The sequence below is a fragment of the Aquila chrysaetos genome, chromosome 6 (assembly GCF_900496995.4).
Source record: "Aquila chrysaetos chrysaetos chromosome 6, bAquChr1.4, whole genome shotgun sequence".
NCBI classification, from domain to species: Eukaryota; Metazoa; Chordata; class Aves; order Accipitriformes; family Accipitridae; genus Aquila; species Aquila chrysaetos.
Window position 1 is genome coordinate 39664510 of NC_044009.1, and position 22077 is coordinate 39686586.

At 34.5% G+C, this 22077-nt stretch overlaps 1 protein-coding gene across 5 annotated transcripts in view; it reads left to right on the forward strand.

The window, feature by feature from the left end:
• Positions 1-22077, forward strand: part of PTPN4 (protein tyrosine phosphatase non-receptor type 4) — a 121268-nt gene that overhangs the window by 91756 nt on the left and 7435 nt on the right. For 4 of the 5 annotated variants that reach the window (XM_041124117.1, XM_041124116.1, XM_030017506.2 and 1 more), the window contains 11 exons: positions 3611-3770; positions 6748-6831; positions 6917-6973; positions 8368-8524; positions 10043-10209; positions 11781-11871; positions 11956-12017; positions 12805-12951; positions 15269-15397; positions 16923-17071; positions 20184-20319. In XM_041124117.1, the coding sequence (XP_040980051.1) occupies positions 3611-3770; positions 6748-6831; positions 6917-6973; positions 8368-8524; positions 10043-10209; positions 11781-11871; positions 11956-12017; positions 12805-12951; positions 15269-15397; positions 16923-17071; positions 20184-20319 (1339 nt within the window). Of the gene's footprint in view, positions 1-3610; positions 3771-6747; positions 6832-6916; positions 6974-8367; positions 8525-10042; positions 10210-11780; positions 11872-11955; positions 12018-12804; positions 12952-14534; positions 14654-15268; positions 15398-16922; positions 17072-20183; positions 20320-22077 lie in introns of those variants that run through there. The other variant, XR_005932611.1, reaches the window with a different exon arrangement.

A 22077-nucleotide genomic window follows, 5' to 3' on the forward strand; every position in this document is an offset into this window, starting at 1 on the left:
CCATAGAAATGAGTCTTAAAAAGAGAGGAAGTGGTTTTGTAAATTAGTTATGCAATTATGGCTGTTCTTTTTCATGATTTTGCACTTTTTATGCCCTAGCAGAAAAACTATTGCTCTTCTGTCACTACATTTTGGGGTTTGTTTTTGTTTTTTCCCTTGTTGGAAGCTTAAAGTGGAATTTAATCTCCCAGTCTAGATATCTAGTATAAGATATTTTTAAGAATGAGGATGTTGACTGTCAAAAATACATGAACCCCATTAGGGTCTTCTGAAAGTTCCAGGTGATGTTATTGATTGGAGATTTGAGATTTATGAAAGAAAGTAGTAGTCATGAAGTTAATATTAGCAATATAATTTAAAATTATACTGTTTTAGAGTTCAAAAAGCTATTTCTTAAACAGTTTGACCTTTTGGAGTGAAAAGATTTGAGTAGTCCATCTGCTAATTTGTTGGGAATTTTTTTTTATTGATCAAATTTACATATGTAAGAAAGTCAGATGGGCTAACTTGACAAGCAGTAGGTTTAGTGATCTCTTTGAGTTTGGAGTCAACGTAGCAAAAGAAATTAGTTTCAGTGCAGTTTAGAATGATATTACAGCTTAGCTAATACAACCTTTAATTCCACATTTTTTTTCTTCATCTGCATGTGCTATTCAAAACTAAATTGAGAGATTTCTGCTTGTAGTTCCCTGAGATTATTATAACCTTAAATTCCAAAAGCACATGGTATGTGTTTAGTTTAATAAATTTATGGGGTTGTGTATGAAACTTTTGCTTAATATATTAAAAGGTCAGGCCGGATATCTGTAACAAAAATACCCAAAGCTTGTCAGTGCCAGGGTTTGTGTGTTATTTTATTATTATGTAAATTGCTGAATGCAGTAACAGAGAGCTGCTTTGCCTGCAAAATAGGCTGCTTTCACTGCCATTGTCTAAGCATTCACAAGGAAATTCAAAGCTGACTGGGCAAATATAAAGCAATGAAGTTTTTGCCCAAGGCTTGATTGTTAGTTCTCACAATTCATTATGCTAATATATTACAGTACTTGCATTGCTGCTTCTAAAATGCTCATTTAAGTAACTTTTCAAGTCTTTTCTATAAGTTTGTATGTTTGGTAGGAATTTATTTGTGTTTGTTGACATGTATGTACAGACGTCTAGTCAAACATAAGATGCCATCTTTTACTTTTATCGGAATGACTTCTTTTGTGTCTCTACTTATGTTTTCTGTTCCTTTTTTATTCAGTTTAAAGCTCTCAGGAGTAATTGTTTGCAGGAAAATACGTAACTATTTTTCCCTTCACTTAAAAGGCTGAATAATCTGTGCTGACCAGACCCGAATGAACAAATACATAGGCAGTTAAAAAGCTCTGGGTGACCTTTGTAAATCAATGTCTAAATAATTTATAGCTGCCCTAAAAATTCATTTTGCAAATGTTGGCAATCATCATATTTTTCTCTTTCTCCACAAAAATGAATTTAGAAAAGCTGCTTATCCTGAAAAATAAAATAAAAGGATGATATGCTCTTGCATTGAAAAGTGTTAAGAAATACTGGTTTTATTCCCTAGTGTATTTTGAACACGAGATTCTTCAGACATCAGATACCGAATAATTAGTACTTTTTTTCTTTTAACACTGCATGAAAAAAAAATATTTTCTGAAAGTTGAAATTAAGCAAAAACATACAGAAAAAAATGTTGTTAGGATCTTTTCAAATGTACTGTTTTCATACATTGACAAAAAAAAATTGTCAATATTTTGTTTTCCAAGAAAATTGACAAAACTTTTTAAAACCAAATGGAAAACGTGTTTTTTTGAAGTGTTCCATTTCCCATTCAGTGTTCATGCTTTTTGAAAGAGGTTCATCCTTTATTTGAAATCACTGTAGACAACTGTGATCTGATTTTTTTGTTTGTATTTGAAAACATGTATCTGGGATCTGCCTTATTTTAATTGCATAGAAACAAATTATACAGTATGGAATTTGATGCGTGCCTTAGGTTTTCTAACTTGCAGCAACTTGAAATGTTATGCTGTCTCATAATGAGAGTCTTACCCTGCTAACAGTTTACTGTGGCTAGACCAATTAAATACAGTAGGACTACTCACGTGGTTTTACCTGTGCTTTTTAGAGGGTTGTTATGCTATGAGTTACTGCTACAGCTTGGTGATAACAAAATGGGCAGCGTCCTCTTTCTGGCTTCTGGGAGTGTACTTCCCTCCACTTGTGGTGGTCGACCCTGTAATGAATCAGTTCACCGTGTTGAACCAGCAGAGAGCTACCTGGGCTTGTCCAAAAAGTCAATGTGTTTTTGCTTGCTTGGTAAACTGCTTTAGCCAAGGGAGGAGCATTGGAGTGCTTCAAGTAAAGGGGCCGTGGGTGTGGGTGAAAGAAAGAACCGAGGCACCCATTTTTAGTGGTAGTGTTCTCTTCAGATTTGGCCATAACCTGTAACTTCATTCTTGGTGGTTTTTGGATTTGCCACTAGTATCAGTGGGCTGTTGTCATAAGTCGTTAAATTACCTAATAATACCTTTTAAAGTGGCTCATGGGGAGGAAGGCATGTATCTTTGCTGGTATTTAGAAACTGACATTCAAACTAGAGCTAATGGGAACTATGTGCTGCTAACTGCCCTTTTCGGCCTCTAAAAATGTTCTTCTTAATTCTTAAATATAAAGCCATATAATGAAAGATGAGTCATGTATTTATGTAATACAAATTATACAGTTACACTTTTATTCCAAAAGGACTAGTAAAGGAAATTATCCATATTATACATAAACAAAGAGAACATTTTTATTAATCTACAGTAGAGTGCTTGCAGATCTAAAACAGAAATAGAACTTTCTGCTATTTAATCTTCAGTAATGGCATTATAACTCAGCTAAAAAAATGCAGGTGACTAATGCCATTTTTACAAATGTTTCAAAACTGCGCATGTTTCAAAAGGGAATATGTTCAAAACGGGGGGAAACCAAAACTCTCTTGAAATGTACACATATACTTTTAAATTGAAAAATTAAAATTTAACACCATAATCTCCAATGGGCTTTTCAAATAAATGCAGGGGGACAGTTGAGTTGTCTTCAACTTGCACTCCTCCTATTTTTAGATCAGAAGCCAAAAACTAGTGTGGGAGCACTTTATTATGCTGCTTGTGTCTGTTTTTAAGATTTAAATTGGAGACATTAATTTCAGATGCAAACTAATTGATTTTCTCACTGAGGAAAAGATATTAAGTGACATCTATTTTAGAAATAATTTTTTAGCAAGAGTGCAGAGTATAAGTACAGTGAATTTTATAACATTCCAATATAAAGTGGGTTAAGAGTGCTAAAACAATTAAAAAAAAAAAAAGTAATGTGTAAAAGGTGAACTTACTGGTTCTGTGTACAGTTGCTTGTCAAGAAAAAAGAAGCAGCATGTCCAAACATACACTTCCAATATATTCCACCACAGTAAATTTTTGAGATTCTAAAAGTACATACAGATATTCATCTGTCAAACTCTTGAGTTTCTTCTAGTATTTTCAGTGTATTTCGAACCCTGAAAGAACTGTCAATGTCTCATGATCGTTCCACTTCATACTTCTATTTTGGTATTTAGATCTCAAGAGACTCCTATAGATGGGCAGCCTCCTGCATTACCACCCAAACAATTTAAAAAGAACAGTTGGAACCAAATTCATCATTCACACTCACAGCAAGAACTGGAGAACCATATTAATGAAACATTTGATGTTCCTGCATCACCTGAAAAATCCACAGTAAGTTTTTGCATCCAGTTTAACCATTCTGCTTTTTATTGGAATGATAGTCCTACTTTTCATGAGCTTGGTTCTGAAGCATTTCACAGAGTTGTTGTGTTTGTGCATACATTGCAGCATTTCCATTACACATACTGTCTCTTTGCTAGTTCCCATTATTTTTTCTACCTGCTGGAGTAGTCCTTTGTCAGTTGTCATCAAATGACTACATTGGGATGCATATGCAAACATTTTGAACATTAGCTTTTCAGCACATGCAGAAATTTCTAACTAACCTCTTCTTTGAGAAGTCATTTACCATCAATTTTAAAGAAGACATTGCAGACGCTACCACTGGTGTTTAATCTAGTTTTTATCAAAAAGCTGAAACTAAAAGTGCCTACCAGCTTCTAGAGCAGTTTTGTCAGGAGAGGCTTCTTGAATCTGTGGTTGCATTTCTCATCAGAATTTCCAAGAAAGAGACTCCACCAAGACCTGTGACAATGAATGTAAAAAACTGAGCAAAAGTTCTTTTTCCACACTTAAGCATGTGCTAGATGAGTAATCTAGTCAGTTGATTATTGTCTGACTGAGGTGAGATCTCACTGACCATTTTTGTGATTGTTGTCCTTCCAGAAATTTTCAAATGGTTCTTAGTTTTATACTGATGTGGGAAAAGTAACATTTTGCAGGATGGGAAAACTGTTTAACATCCAGATGTAGCAAATACTGTATAAACAGTTTTGCCAGCCTCAGACATTCAAAATTATGAGTCAGCTCCCAAAATTGATATTTTAGAAATGCCTTTGGTTTATTTTTATTTGCATTCTGAACTCTAAGCGTAGGGTGTTCTCTCAGGCCTCGTTACAAAATTAAGATTCCCATAAAAACCATATTTAATTTCATAGCTGGGGTTTTAATAAAACATGCAGCAGTGAAACTTGTAAATTTATGAGCATTTTGGGAATGTTGTAAAAAATTTTGCTTTAATTAAATAACGAAACAGAATTTTTAACAGTTTTGTCTTCTGTCAGTGCTTACCTGAGTCATATGAAAGTACTGTTCTGTTTTGAAAGATAATACTACTTTATTCATCAAGTTTTTCTGCTCTGTATTCAGTTATCTTTACCAAATTGACAAAAATAACTTCCAGGTTTTTTTTTAACTCCTTTTAGTTCTGCAAAACCAACACAGCTGTGTGAGAATGAGATTCTTTTTTCTCTGCATTATCAATGTGATTGCTGTGGTCCAATGGTCCACATTTATGTAGAATACAGCAGTACGCTGTTGTAATTGAAGATCTAATGTGGTCTGCTGATGGCTTTTTATTTGGGGTATTAGAGAAGAAGGAACACAGCATGACTCTGAAATTTTGTGAAATAGTAAATTTAGGATTTGGAATATGTTTTTTTTCAAAGGTGCTTTTCTGACCAGAATGCACTTTCGGGTTCCTGCACCGCTAAAGCCTCTTCTGCTGCTCCATCTCAAATATTTTAAGGAAAACCCCTCACCATTTTGACTTCATTTAGCTATTGAATTTCCTTCATCTACTGTACGTATGGAGAGTCTATTTAGAAAGGTAGTAGGACAGGTATGGGAATGACAACTTTTTACTCCATCTGCAATCCTTAAGTATCCAGTCTGAGAACGTCCAGAAGTATTTGAAAACAGATGTGGCCAGGAGTCCCCTCAGTCAAACAGGTTAATGATGATATACAGCGCTCCTTCAGGTTTTTCATTAAAAATTGCTGCTCAAAATAGCCTCTTAAAGCAGGAAATTATTATTCCCTTATTGTCTGTGTATGCAGTGGCACAACAGTTGCTAAATGCTGCAGGTGAGCACTTGGTTTTTGTTCATTCTGCCCAGGAACCTGAGTCTGGTCTCCGGTGCCAATGATTTGCATATGATCAGGCTTCCTAAGCGCGTGCCCTTCTCATCAACGTATCTTACACTGTTACTTTCCTCTCCTTCCCCAAATTTTTCATCTTTTCATTACTGTGAATGTGTTCAGGGGCGTTTGTTTTGTTTTAACCAAGAGCTTAAACCACCTGGAATTGAGTTAACTTTTTATGAGCCAAGTTGAGCAGACTTCTTTTACCTATTGAACCTGCAGGTTTTGAACTTTCTTACATATAGAAATGTTTGCTTTAATAAGTTTTTTTTTGTTTTCTTCCTTTCTGAATATAAGTCTTATGCTTTGGCTGTAATTGGCAACATTGAAAACTTCCTTGAAACAAATTTCTTTAATAATACTTTGCATCCTCACCATAGAAACTATAGAAATACCAGCTGATGTTCAGTCTGTGAAATAAATATTGATGGGAACAAACTAAAAATCACTTCAGTGGCACTAAGTTGATTTTTCCAGATTAAAAAGTATCTAGTATTCCCCAGTTTATTGGTAGTTCCTTTAACAGTGGTGTTGTGATCTGAATGAAATCAGAAAGAAAGCAGCTAAAATTGTCAGAGCTTGATCACTGTAGAGCATGTGTCACACCTCATACTGCACTACACTGGAAATGGAATAGGGGATATGGAACAAAGATTTTGTTCCCAAACATGTCCTTGCTTACTACTGTCATATTGCTGTTAATAGAATCAAAAGTATACCTTCAATTACCTTATTTTTCATCATATTACATTCTTACTGCAGACGTTTCACTGCGGTCTTAATTAAAACAAATTTAAGGAGTTTCCATTTAGTAAACTGTTTTTCTTAAGACTGCTTGAAGCCAATTAGTCTTTTCTAATACTGTTTCTTACTTTGAGCTTGCTTTGACAGAGCTCACTTTTAACTTAGTTATGTCCAAGACTTTTAAATGTACAACTTCTCCCTTCTGTGCAAAACTCAAGATGTTTGCACTATTACTTGATGTTTTCTCAAGTGTCCAGGAGCAATTACTTGATGAGGAAACTACAAAATTATTACATACAATATCCTCAAAGTCTATCTATGAACAAAATATACGTTAATATAATATAATTTTTGTTTACTAGCCCAATGGTGGTGTCCCCCATGACAATCTTGTTATGATCAGAATGAAACCAGATGAAAACGGAAGGTTTGGATTCAATGTAAAGGTAACAGTACATCTATTCCCTTCATGTCTATTAAGATTATTTTCTGACAATTGCGATTTATTACTAATTTAATTTGTTTTTAAAGGGTGGATACGATCAGAAGATGCCAGTAATAGTGTCCAGGGTAGCTCCAGGAACACCTGTAAGTTATCAAGAAAACAAACTTAGTAGCAATATCTAAGTATCTTGAAGTATGTATTCAAAACTGTAAATAATTTCATAGTTGCCTATGAAAATTAGTTTGTGCCATATCATTATCATAACAAAGCAAATTATGCGCAGTAAGAATTTGATGGGGCTACATAACATATTTTTAAAAGTTCTTCAATCCTCGAAAATATTTTTTTCTTACTGAAACAATGTTTAATTCCTGAAAATTACAGGGAGTTACAGATGTTCAGTTGTTCAGTATGTACTGTTTCTTGAGCTGTGTCATCCTAAAAATACATTTACTTTATTTACTTTATTACTTTTTTTAACAATAGGCATTCATATAATTTCACATAAATTATTTATTGATAGAGTCTTTTAGTATGTTAAAAATAACTAAAATACCAAATCTCTCTTATTTTAGTGACAGATGTAGCTGAGTAAAGCCAAGATTTAGATTAAAATCAGACATCATGAATCATTCATCAGGTCTGATTGTCTGTTGTTACTGGTGTTTAGTGACTATCAAAAGTGTCTTCAAACTAGGCACAATATTTTGTCACTTGATTGCCAAAAATACTGACCTGGTATTCAGCTGACTGGAGTCAGTTCTGTTTATACCTTTTAGAGTAGACTGAACCGTTTATTTGCTAACATTTAAGAAGTACAGCTTTCTTTTTTTCTCTTTACTATTTGAAAATATTAAAATGTTTGCCAAGACCATTGTTCTTGTCCCTGTTAATTATTATCTCTGAAATATTTAGTAACATAAATAATTTTGGCTGAATACTTTAAACACCCACTCTCTAAGGAGAAGATATTTGGTGGTGACATGTGCTCTTTTTTTTTCTGCAACAATGTTTAGACTATGATTATAATTTTTATTACCTTATTCCTCTCTCTGGGAGTACTGGGATTTGTGCATTGTCTTCGGTCCTCGTCTTACTCTTGTCATTACAGTTGCGATATTTCACACCTGAAGCATTTAAGCCTGTGAAATTGATTTGGACAAAGCTTTGCCATGTTACTCCCTTCCCTTCAAAGATAAGAACATCGTGCTTTTTAATTACCTATACAAAATATGATTCAAACAGAGGAGCTTTCTACTTCAACTAGAGGAGTGGAGTAACAGCTGCTGAAAGACATGTTACAATGACAGTCACCTCCCAGCTGCAAATTGATTTGTTCATGTGAATGGCACTGTCTTATGTATTGTGTAACACTTTAAATTTAGCATTTGAATATAATGCAGCAACCATAGCAACTAGGCTGTTAGGATTTAAGTCCCCAAGTATAGTTATTTTAAGTTGCTATTTTAAGGTGAGAAATTGGAACTGGCTTGTTTTACAGATTGATTGATTGATTGATTGATTTTTCACCTTGCAGGCTGATCTCTGTGTCCCTCGTTTGAATGAAGGGGACCAGGTTGTACTGATTAATGGCAGGGATATAGCAGAACATACCCATGATCAAGTTGTTATGTTTATTAAAGCTAGCTGTGAGAGACACTCAGGGGAACTTGTGCTCCTAGTTCGACCCAATGGTGAGTGATTTGTACATAAAAATAAAAAAAATAAATAAATCCACACCTTGCTTTCATTTTCTAACCTCCATTTTGTGTCCTGAGATGGAATGCTTAACATCTTTGTAATAAGAAAGAACTCCCTTCCTTGAAAAGAAATTGCAACAACACAATGTATTGTACAAACCTTGATCGATCCCATACTCTAAGGAGCTGTGCATAACTAAGTGTTGAAAATTAATAGGAAAGTCAAAGATCAAATATTTATAACAGAGAGCTAATTTAAATTTTGTTCTCACTCTCATTGATAAAAATGTCCAGAAAGCTGTATGGATGTTGAATGCATTTTCTGAGGTTGCTGTTATTCCCTTAAGGAAAATAAAACCCAAACACAGACAAATAAAAAACCCTCTCCAAACACCCAGTGTTTGGATGACTTTGGATGTCGATATATGCAAAATCCTTCCATATGTTTTTAAAACAACCCAGAACGACTGGTAACATTTCTACTTGAGGAGGCTCAATAGAAGAAAGTGCTAAAAATGCAATCTAAATAACAGCTTGGGCAATATATTCATGAAATGCACTGTTGGAGCATTGCCAGCAGATGGTCACTGGACTTAATTCTGCTGCACATCCTAATTATGATACAGTTGCAGAGGAAAAAGCAAAATGAAAAATAATGATGTTTAATCAGAATAATTGAAATTGCTTTAGGAGAGTACCTCAGCCACCTCATGAACAATTTTTCCTTTATTCACTTACTTGCACTCCCTACTTGTGCTCTCATTCTGTGTGTAAGTTCTCTTGCAGCTTTTGTGTGCTTACTTTCTTTTTCAGATAAAATTGTTAGCTTTGTTTAGAAATTTATTAAAACAGTTTCCCCTTGTGTGTTGATTATCTTTGTATTCTGGATAAAAACATTTGAGTTGTAAAAGTGAGGAGTTGCCAGTTTCCTCCTTCATGGTCATGGGATATCATGTAAAAACAGGCTCTCAAACAGCATATGTCTTCGTTACGTATACTAGAAGATGCATATTATTTTTCAGTTTATTTATAGACAGGGCACACATAACAGCATTGATAGCATAAAGACATATTAATGCTATTTTCTTAGGTGGTCTGCACATATTGCCCTAATTACTGAAGCCTAAAATCAGTTCAAAGTGAACTAAAAGTAAAAATGTAAATGCAACTATAATGACTTCAGAGGCATGATGTGAGAATCTGAGATTAGGGAGTTACAGCAGACAAGGTATGGTATAACATGAGTTTTGATCAAAATTTTAGCAGTCAGTGATGTGCTTTCACTTAAAATTACTATTAAACAAAAAAAAATAGTTTTGCCATAGGTTATAATGATCAGTAGAGGCTACTTGCCCTTGCTGAAGGGGACTAAAATCAGTGTGTTAATAAATGTGGATTTTTCTGCAGGAGAATCACTTACCTTTTTTGCTGTTTTAAATAAATGACTTAGAGCTAACTTTACTTGACAAACATCATATTCAGTCAGAGCTTTCATGCCTTTATTTGTTATAGCTGTCTATGATGTTGTGGAAGAGAAGCTGGAGAGCGAGCCTGACTTCCAGTACATCCCTGAGAAATCTCCGCTTGATGGTGTCCATCAAGATGATAATGCTCTGAGGGAATCCATGATTCAGCTAGCAGAGGGGCTTATCACTGGAACTGTTTTGGCTCAGTTTGATGTGAGTACTGTGTTGCCTGTAGCTGTGAGGAAGTTCCAAGTCTTTGGGGATAGTAATTATTTTAAGCAGAGCAGATTTCAGTTAAATTTTAGTAGAGTCAGCATCTTTTAGCAAAACAGTTGTCTTACACTCTCAAAAGAAAAATAACCAAAAAAATCCAATCCTGTATTGTATGTGCAAACTTATGGCATAGAATAATCCTAATAATAGTTTTTAGTGTTGTTTGTTATAAATAGCTTTATTGATTACTTACAGCTTTTTGTGGTTATCAGGGACATATGCTAATAAAATACTTTCATAGAGATGAAGACTGAAAAATGTATACCAAGATATGTGTTCTGTACTGGGACCTTCATTCCATATCGAAGTTACTGTAGAAACTGAATGACAGCTGAGCTGTCACCATTTTATGGACAATCTCAATGGGGGAAGGTAAAGTTACCAATGGAAAATACAACCCTAATCTTAAGGGTTACAACCCCTATCTTCAGGGTTAATGTACAAATGTCTTTTATAAATAGTTGATTTTTTTATGACGTTTCAAGAGAACAGTGCGCTTCCTGTGGGGTCCTAAGCTGCTGATAGCTATAGTCTTTCTTTAGCACTAGCTTGTGCCTTGATGATACTCCATCTTTAATGCATGAGATCAAGTGACTTAAAGCAGGAAGCAGTAGGTTTATAGAACACAGCAGTGTGAATTCTGTGAATTCCTCACCAAATGGAGACCTAGCATTATGTATTACAACATATATTTATAAAATATATTTATATACTATTCTTTAAAAACTTTGGTAAAATTTACTTTAATATATAGAAAGAAAAGATTTTCTCAAAGTGATTTAAAATCCCTTCTTAACCATACATTTTTAGTCTCCCAAACAGGTTCAATGTTTAAAAGTTTTTAAAGTGCTTTTTATTGAACCTGGATTATTTCACTGATACTGTTTGCAGCACAAGGGTTGTGGCAGCGCGTGGCTAAGGCACGAGAGGACAGGAACCTCTCAAAGGAGATTTTGTGCTGGAAAATCATGAGGTAGCCCAGGATTTGCCCTACAGTTATTGAAATACAGAAGGACATAGAATCATAAAACGGTTTGGGTTGGAAGGGACCTGAAAGATCATCTAGTTCCAACCCCCCTTCCACTAGACCAGGTTGCACTTTAAAGCCCTGTCTAAAAAGAAAAATAAGTGGAACAACTGCAATGTAGGTAGATGCCTATATGTACAAGACACAATCTGCTTGCCCCAAATGACTGTGTGGAATGTCGGTATCAGTCAATTCCTGTACCAGTATACAATACTGACTTTTCTCTAATAAGATCAGTGGTCTTATGGAAGCTTGAAATTTAACGTTCAGTTTGTCTTTAAACAAATTGTGATGACGTCTTGATTATTTTCAGTGATCCCACAGCATAACTGAATTTGTAGTGCTTTCTTTTGAAAAGTATTTTTGTGTGTGTTGAAGCTACCATTGCTCAGTAGTTTATGTTCTAAAAAGTGCCTCTAGGCAAATAATATACTAACAGGTCTTTTGCATCTATTATGATCTGACCATTGGTTTTGTCTTTTAGCAATTGTATAGGAAAAAGCCTGGAATGACAATGTCTTGTGCCAGATTACCTCAAAACATTTCCAAAAATAGATACAGAGACATTTCGCCTTGTAAGTATGTGCGTTTGTATATGTGTTCTAGAAGTATTTACTGTGGTTAGTAAATAAGTAACATCTTTCTAAATTTTTTTTCAGATGATGCTACACGGGTTATTTTAAAAAGTAATGAAGATTACATCAATGCAAATTATATAAATGTGAGTAGTATTTTTCAAAAGAGCTTCTGACATTAAGTAATTTTGCAGTTTTTCAATGGAGAAGTTGATTTGAAAAAAATAACATTTTCATAAATCTAGTTCAGACTAGAATGGCTCATAAACCTGTAGTCAGATGGTTTGAAATTTACTGTAGATCTACTTATTTGCTAATGCTTTGTGACAGGTATTTTTGTAAATTAAACCCAAGAAAAAGAAAAAAACACTAAGAGAAGCTAGCCCTCTACCAGAGGAATTAATTCTTCTTTTCTGATTACTAATGTGGCAGTAGTGTTCAACATCAGTAAAACTTAATCTGGCAGCACTTTCTTTTACATCTTTTTTCTTTTTTCTTTTCATTGGTAGTAACAACAAAATTACAGCTACTTACTTTTCCTCTCAGGAACAAAAACCAGGGATTAAATTAAATTCCAAGATCAGTATTTTAAAAGCTGGTGTCAGAAACGCAAAGAGCATGAAATGTTTGAGTTATTTGCCAATTTATTTGCCATTATTTGGTCTATAATTTCTTTTTTCAACCATTGATCTTGGTTATGGCAACTACGTAACTGTTAGTTAATATATGAAGTGTACTTGGATCTTTGTAACAATTTTGCATGTGAAACACTTCGAAGAATTTTTATCTGTGCCAATCCGTATTTACTAACTTATAATAAATAGAATTAATATAGTTGATGCTTTTTAATGTGCTAGTTACTAAACACTAAATGTCTGATCTCTGACTCACATTTGCTGTAAGAATTAAAATAATGATTTTGTCTTCTCTTAGATGGAAATCCCTTCTTCCACAATAATAAACCAGTACATTGCTTGTCAAGGTCCATTACCGAACACTTGTCCTGATTTTTGGCAGATGACTTGGGAACAAGGCTCATCTATGGTTGTAATGTTAACGACTCAAGTTGAACGGGGCAGAGTAAGTAGAAGATTTCCTTAAATACTACTTGCATAATGTTCTAAAAATCTGTTGGTGATTAGCCTTTAAAAGATTAGAGGAATATACTATTATGACATATAATATGACAAGGGGTAATAGTTTGAAACCAAAAAAGGGTAGATTTAGACTAGATATAAGAAAGAAATTTTTTACAATGAGGGTGGTGAAACACTGGAACAGGTTGCCCAGAGAGGTGGTAGATGCCCCATCCCTGGAAACACTCGAGGTCAGGTTGGATGGGGCTCTGAGCAACCTGATCTAGATCAAGATGTCCCTGCTCATTGCAGGGGGGTTGGACTAGATGACCTTTAAAGCTCCCTTCCAACCCAAACTATTCTATGATTTTATGACTTTTTTTCATAAGGGCAGTGCATTCCTAGTACTGCTGCAATGATGACTCTTACATTTTAAAACCTTCTGATATTGTTAAACTTTGTTCAGTTCTGAAATACATTGAAGACTTCACGTATTTCTTAAAATATTTTTAGGCTTCTTTGATTCTTTACTGTAAAGTAAAAAGCAACTAGAATTTACCGTTGTAGCATTTTTTCTCTAAACTTTAAATGAAGGAACTCCAAGAAGTTTCATCAGTTTTTGTAGATATTTCTTTGATATGTAGAGAAATTATTTTTTTAAGGCAGCCTAACACAGCTTTGTAGTGTTAAGATCCCATGCCTGGATGGCTGTCTTTAAGAGAATCCTTGATAAGCTTGAAATATAAAACTTTTCATTAAATGTTCTTCTGTGGCTATAAACATTTGTTTAATCATATGAAAGAATCATTGTCCTTTAAGTTGTTTCCATACAAAAATGTGTAAAAATAGAGTACTAGTAATAAAGTAATTAGAGTTATAAATTACTGAAAATAATTGTGTATGGTGCTGTAAAAGGCCTCAGGTGTACTTTGTGGTTTGTTTGGGTTTGGTTTTGGGGTTTTTTTTAAGGTATAGTTTCTCTTTATCAGCTTTGTTTATTATGCAGCTTTGTCCTTTGGAGACAGGCAAAACAATCAAATCTGGTCATATACACAGTGTAATTCCAGCGTTACTGGGTTTATAGTCTGGAGCATTCACAGTAGCACTGGCTGGTTGAATGTGTGGACAGAAATGACAGTCTGGAATAATAGTTTAGTGGAATTTCTCCACATTCAGGATTTCTTTTGAAGATGGATTTATAGTAGGTTGTGGGTGTTCTGATCAACTCAGACTGTAGTTCAGCTATACAGCTGTACGTATTCTAACTTTTTAATAACCATATATTTGCTGGAAGGTCAAGCCTCTAAATATAATTAAAATAATTGAAGGGGAGTTGTAGCATTTTTAAACCATTTTCCAGTGACTCAATGTTAGCATGATGCTGCCTGCTCCCAAATAAACATGATTAGAGGGAATTTCAGTACAAGTGCCCTTTTAATTTGAGTTTTCTTTGCAGATCTGCTAAGAACAGACTTGCAATAGCAGTTCTCTGAGGTTCCCCCACCCTTTCAATAATGATATTTGTGGAGTTCTTTAGAGAGCTGCTTAATAATGAAATAAAAGGACTTATCTGTCTTATACCCATAGGCAGACTTCCTGCTCTAAAGCTGATCATGAGGCTACTGACATCACTATCCCACTGCATGCCGGGATGTCTCAGTGGAGCAGGAAGTCTGCAAATCTGGCTGCTCTTAAAGAATCGCCAGGTGGGTTGGAAAAACAAAAGTACACTTGAGCTGAAATGACCTCTGTAATTAGGCATTTAAGCAACATATCTGAAAATCTTGGTGTTTGAACTTTTCATTTACATTTGCTGACTTTATCAAGAGTCTTTGAAGTCCACCATCTGCATTCCCCTAATTTCTTCATTAGTTTAGCAACTTTTTGTTGCTTATCGCTTTTTTTTTCATTTGTTCTTTTCCCATATAAATATGCTTTGAGAAGATTAGATTAGGATTTTAGAGGTCAGAAATGTTTATAAAGCAGCATCTTTGTCACTCAAGTGTTAAGATGGAGTATTTATAGATACGTTCATTTTTTTTTAAATTGTAATAATGAAAGTTAAAGGCATCCATCTTCAGTTAAACTAACCTCAAGGGCTGGTGCATATGTCTTCTTGAAAAGAGAACCAGGAAATCTCTGCGATACCTTATTTTATAAACAATAATTAGGTAACACAGTCTATTTGGTAAGTAAATTAATAGTGATTACAAAATGATCAAAATAGTCTGTAATGAATAAAGGTGTAAGGAGCTAGAGAGAGTGGAAATAATACTCTGTGAATTTAAACACAGCCATCTTTAAAAATGTGTTGACCATAGGTTAAATGCCATCAGTACTGGCCAGAGCCATCAGGAAGCTCATCATATGGGAATTTCCAGATTACCTGCCACTCAGAAGAAGGAAATCCTGCTTATGTCTTTCGAGAAATGACATTGACTAATCTGGAGGTAAAATCATAATATCTATTTTTAGGTATTAATCTGTGGAATCCTCACAGACTAGCTAAAACTTACTTAATCAGTCTTTCTTTTCAACTTGATGGCATATCCACATAAATAGAACTGTTTCTTTCTAGAAGCCTTTAGAAAACTCATATTGCCATGCACTTACCTAGTATAAATTCTGCTCTTAGAATGATAACAAACCTTTTACTAGCAAAACATCACAAAGATTCAGTTTCCATAATCATATTAATTGATTTTAAGTCACATAAAAGATGTATTATTTGCCTTAAAAGTCTTTACTGGTGTCTTTCGTGCCCTGGCCAAAGAAAAAGAGTAATTAAAGAAGTTGAGAAACTTGTTATTTCCTTGATGTTTTCAAAACAAGAGAGGTGTCTCTTTTTTGTTCTTTTGTTCTTTCATTATTGCAACTGAAAATCTGTCTTTGTAGAGGCAAACAGTTCTCAATAATTCCATCTTGGACAATATGTGCAAGTAGATGGAAGATAAATCCTGCTGAGAGAGAGATTAATTGGAATTGGCAACTACATGTAAACAAGGACCTTCTTGAACATGCATTGCATGATTTTCAGGGCATGTGTAGTTTTCAGAACTTCCCCAGCTAGCATTTCAATCTCAGAAGTGTTTGGAAATTACTATCTGGAATTTAGTTCACGTACTCATTTCTCACTGCTTGTGTTACCAGATGAGGTCAGTTTTATAGAGCTGTTTTTTAGTCAGTTTGCAGTTGAAATCCCTTCCCTGTGTTGTGTTGAGACAATTGCTCCTTTGTTATCAGCAGTGGAACCTCTGTAAATGATTCTGTGCCTAAAGGTTACTTAAAGTGCAGTAACTCCTGTTCTTTGAAATGCTGCTTTTACACTGATTGTACGGCCTGTCCCCTCCACTAACCAGAGGCAGATATTAGAGCAAGGGGCAGGAAGGAGTGGTAAACGAAGTCATTTTGCATCTTCTGTATAGTATGCTTAAGAGGTGCAGATAAAGCCAAAACAATGCTGCTGTTCACAAGGGGCCTGAAGGCAAGCTTTTATGTCTGAAAGTCGTGCCTCTCCCCACCCTGCCCCATGTTCTGTCAAATGTTCTGTCATTTGATCTAGTAAGATAGTACCTCTTTCTGTTAAATTTGTTTTGCTAAAAATTGGACCACCTTCTTGTACATCTAGCATTCAGATAGATCATTGGTATCCTTGAACTGCTTTGCTATTACATGGCGTGTAATTTTTTTAACCTGTTGAAGATGTAAACATTTGTGGATTGCCCTTTTTGTTTTTAAGAAAAAAAAAATGTAATTATAAAATCCAGGATGAGCAATGATTAACACTAATAGGATGAGCAATGATTAACACTAATAAAGTGCTGCTACTTGCCTGAAGCCACTTTTATTATGGGTACTAGTTGCTGTAAATGTACCATTGATTTTTTTTTTTTTATTATTATTATTATTGCTGCCTTTTTTTTTTTTTTATGGGACCTGAATTACCCTTGATTAAACTTCGTGTTTCATGATTAGAAAGAGGAAAGCCGCCAACTAACCCAAATCCAGTATATAGCATGGCCTGATCATGGGGTTCCTGATGATTCCAGCGATTTCCTAGATTTTGTGTGTCTTGTGCGAAAGAAGAGGGCTGGCAGAGAAGAACCTGTTGTTGTTCATTGCAGGTATCCATTTTTTTTCCAACTTAAGTAATCAAAGTGAACTTATTTATCATTGAATAGCTTTTCTGTGTTTTGTTGCTGAAATAAACATTTAATTGTATCTGCTTTGGGGATGACAGGAGAACTCAACATTTATATTAAACAATTACTTAAAATTGTAATCACGTTTCAATAAGCAAAATTTTGAGTATCTACATGAATTGATCTGTGCAGAGGTTTTGTTGTTTTGATGTTTTTTTGTTTTGTTTAGAGTTTAAATGCTTGTGCTAACAGTCTATATAATAATTCAGAGAAATGGCAAAAGAACTTAGGAACCTTTTCCTCATGGTGACTATTCTACAAAACTCCAGAATAGCTGTGTAAATAATCCATAGCAGGAAACATGGGTGGTATATGCAATGATCAAATAAAAGACACTTTCTCTCAAGTCTGCAGTCTTAAGCTACATGATATTTTGATACATACATTAAGATGACACATTTTTCTCAACAATTCACTTTTGTCATAAATTAAGCGAACTCTTACTCAGATTTTTATGTACACATGAAATGTGGTTTTTTGGTTTTCTTGTGCAATAGTTTTTAATAGCATCCTACATTACTATAGTAAATTTCAAAATCTTAATCCTTTAACATATCTAATTAGTAAACTATAATAATGCATAATACCAAATGTCTTCAAATGAACATGTGCTATACCAATTCTTGGTGAGCAGTTCTGTGAATAAAATTTGATCTCTAAATTCCTGAATACTTCACAGTCAGTGTTCCTGAGTCAGGTGTGCATCATTCCTGTTTCAGAGAGAAGCTGAGAAGTTTAAGGGATAAAATAAATTTAAAGACTAGCAAACTAGACAGTTAGTAAAGAAGATGAAAGAAAAATGTTTTCTTTTTTTAACACTTTGTGTATCAGAAATTGTATATAATTGATTTAGCTTTCTCTTCTGCTTTATGCTGGTCAGGATGAATCTTGTTAACTAGGGAAAGCAGTACCAGAATGCCACTGTCTTGAATGATATTGTTCCTCAACTTCCATTATTGATACACTTTTGGTTGATACAGTTGTGAACAAATAGTGAAAATATCAGCCAAATACAACTTTTACAATATAAAGTGTGCAAGTCTGCAGAGACACTGGAACAACAACTTTGGAGACTATGAACGGTTTTATTCATCTCAATGCAGCATCTATTCAGCTCCACACTGATAATTTCAATACCAACATCTGTAACAGTTTTATGTTTCACAGAAGAAAAGAGAAGGAATATCAGAGTTCAGCATAATTTAGTTAATTGGCCTGTTAGGAAGTATAACCATATTCCACTAGTGAGTCAAGCTGAAGGAGCCCAGGTGTTCCTCCATATGTTGTGCACACTATTTTTAACATCTGTTCAGTATAATAGGACAAGGCATTAGTGCAACAAAATGGTGAAACTTGTTTTCAGAACTAAGCCACCAGCTTTGGTGTGGAGGATCCAACCAGCAGACTTTTCTTTTGTACAATAGTAGTTTAAAAACAAAACCAAAAAAAGCAGAGAGATTGTAAAGCAACAAAAAAACCTTAAGAAATTGGAAAGGTTTTTGTTATGTTGGACTACTTAAAACACTAGTTTCCAAGCTTGTGTTCATGTGTTTGTGTTTATTTTTACAAGGCTCCTACTTGTTTAGTTGAACAGTTTCTAACTTTTGTTCTAGATGAAATGGTGAGCCACCCATCCTGTCTGTGCCCTTCATGATTTTCATGTCCTGTCTCAGTGTTCCCCTCCATCAGTCAATGATTTCTTTTTCCGAGCTACAGAGTCCTAGCCTACCTGATATGTACTATATGGAAACTATCACACTTCCCATTGTTGTGTTGCCCTTCTCTGAATCTTTTGAAGTTGTAAAATGAGTCATTAGGTTCTTTGACAGATACGGTTCCTGCCTGGATTTCATAAAGCATTCTGCATATAACTTCTATATGTATAAATTCTAGAAATATAAAATGTTATTGAATAATTTTATATAACCAGCACATTTACATCTTGTCATAAAATTCTCATGACATCACTGAAATATATAGTAGCTTTAATGCCACCTTCTGGGCAAAGATTTAAAGTAGTAGTTTGGCCAGACTTAATTTGAAGCTATGCTTCAGAATCAGAACAATGAAGTTTCAAAGTTTGGAATGTTTATATTAACTAATTTGGAAGAAAACACTTTCATTTTTTGACTGAAATACTAGTTGTATGAGCTGAGATAATGCTGACATATGAAAATGTGGATTTGATCCTGTATTCAAATATGGAGAAACATTGGTTTTCTATTTCAAAAGTGCAACGTAATTTTCTTGAACATGGAAAATTTGAATTTGAAGCTGATTATCAAGTTCAAGGTTAAATATTCAGTCTTTGAGGATTACTACTTGTGGAAAAGTATATGTATATGTAAAACAATGCAGATAAATCTTTAGATTGGTTTTATTTTTAAGCAAAAGATGATTCATGTAAGCTCTCAACAATTTTGCCATTCTGAGATGTATATGTTGTGGTTCTTTCTTGTCTTGAAAGGGATTTCTATTACGTATTCCTTTTCAATCTACACAAGTTAGATCTCTTGTACTATTTAATACTAAGAAAATTATCATTATTTTCATCCTCCAAAGGCTTCTAGTAATTGTTCTATTCCTTATTCTGAAATATGGAGCTATGGATCACTTCAAGAACATAAACATGGTTTTATCAAATCAGCCCGTCATTCCAGTAATGGTCAAATTGACACAAAGTGCACAGTGTATGCTAGGTATCTCTGTGTTTTGTTATCATCTAGATATTACCGTGGTTTATAATATGATCTGAATAAATATCTGTTTGTAAATTCTGCTCAAATGAATGGCTGGGTTAGGACAGTCCCTCTTCAAAGGACTGACAATTCTGCACTGAATGTTTTTTGCTCTGGTCAGGCAGGATGGAGGCTTCCAGTGACATAGACACAATCTGTCTAACCCCTGCCCTAATAGTATGGAAATCATAACGATCAGTCATGAGAATCCTTGAGAGGGAAGATCTTTAAGTATGAACTATATTCCAGACACTTCGTTTCATTTTCCATTTTGGGATTTTTGTTGTTTTTTTCAGTGCTGGAATTGGACGGACAGGAGTTCTTATCACTATGGAGACAGCTATGTGTCTCATTGAGTGCAATCAGCCTGTTTATCCATTAGATATTGTAAGAACCATGAGAGATCAAAGAGCCATGATGATCCAAACACCTGTGAGTATCATACTTGCTGTTCTGTGTTGCAGAAGAATAATTTCCTATTATCTAGTCATATCATTAGATGGATTTTTAATATACTAGCTGTTGATCATACTGCAAAGAGGTCACCTTTATCCAGTGTAGCTGTAGCCTTGGCTTCAGGCAGGAATAAATTGCTAAGGCGGTTGGAAAGGAGCAATTCTTTAAATTTCTACAAAGAAAACTTGGAAAAAGCAGCATCTGTTTTAGGGATACCTGGCAATTAATGTCAAGAAGAGCCAATTTTCAGTAGTGTAAAAATTACTCAGTGGAGAAGGCAGGAGCCTTATTCCAGGTGTTAAGAATGGGAGTAGTATAAAAGGTAAACACAGAAAGATCCAAGACATGCAAGAAGAACCTTCAGTGATGCAATTCATTGTTTTTATGTTGCCTTAGTTATAATGAAAACAAGCCTTAACTCTGCCCTGTAGTGACTCAATTAAAGGGAAGTAAACAGAGAAATAATATTTTTTAAAAACAGTGTAATTAAATCTGATGTGAGATATATCAAAGTAATTTTAAGTGTATTTAGTCTAAAAAAAGTAACCTGCTACCAGGATTCTTTTGGTGCTCTCTTCACATTTGATGTATCTTAAGATGCTAGAATTTTTCCTGGATCTATAATGTTTGGGGGTTTTTGAGATAATTGCGGTGTTGCTTTAATGTATTATATTTCAGAATTATAGAAGTTTTAGAACAGATTTAGAAACTTTTTATTTGTATCAGTCAGGTGTTTTTGTGTATCTCTGAGAGCAGTTTGTGTTTACATTTTTAGAAAATACCTAAAAAGGGTCACAATCTTGAGTTGTGTTGTCTTTCAAAAAAAAAAAAAAAAGGCTTGGACTCTTGGTTGTTCCAAGCTTTGACCAGTTCCAGGTTTTTTCATTTTTTGAATCAGTAATCAGTTGTATAGTTTTATTCATAGTATATAGCGTTTAAAGAGAAAGTATTTTGAAGGATAAAAGGCATTAGATCCAGTATCAAATCTCTCCCACAGTTACCTGAAGGTAGTTCTCATTGTAGTAATTTTAATGTCCCTGCTGCTGTTCCTCTAACCAAGTTTGAATAAACTTTTTGTGTTCTTCAGAGAGTATTCAGACTGACAAAAAGTATATATGGGCCTCCTTTTTTAGGTCAACTATCATTCAGTGCAGCTGTCCAGTATTCATGTTCCACTAAAAAAAAAAGTTGTATTATTTAGCTAGCACAGGAAGGATGAGGAAGATGATGATACATGAAAAATAATAAAGGATGGCTCTTGCTGTTTGTGATGACTATACAGTATGAATAGTATATCTCTCTAGCATACATAGAGGGGAAGAGAGTTTTATTAGTAAAGGTAGGAGGTGCAGTGGTAAGTGTTTTAACTATATTTTTTCACAGCACGTGCTAAATACCTTCTGGTCTTCTCATTTTACTTAGAGAAACCAGAATTTTCAAGCTTCATTGAAACGCAGGAGTTTACTGCATCAGAAGGAGAAGGGATAATAGAAGACTTGAAGTGTTGGGTTTTTGGGTTTTTTTTAAGATTTCATAAACACTAGCTGTTATAATTTCTCCTTTGGCACGCTCTTCCTGATCTTGTGTATCTTAAAAGATTCACTCAGTGTCCACAAGATGGCCCTATGCATGGGTGTCTGCTGCGTGTACTGTATGAGGAGAGTTCAGAGTCTCCTTCAGGGAGCACTGGAAGAAAAATAAGTATTTTACACAAATATGTATAAATTTAACTAT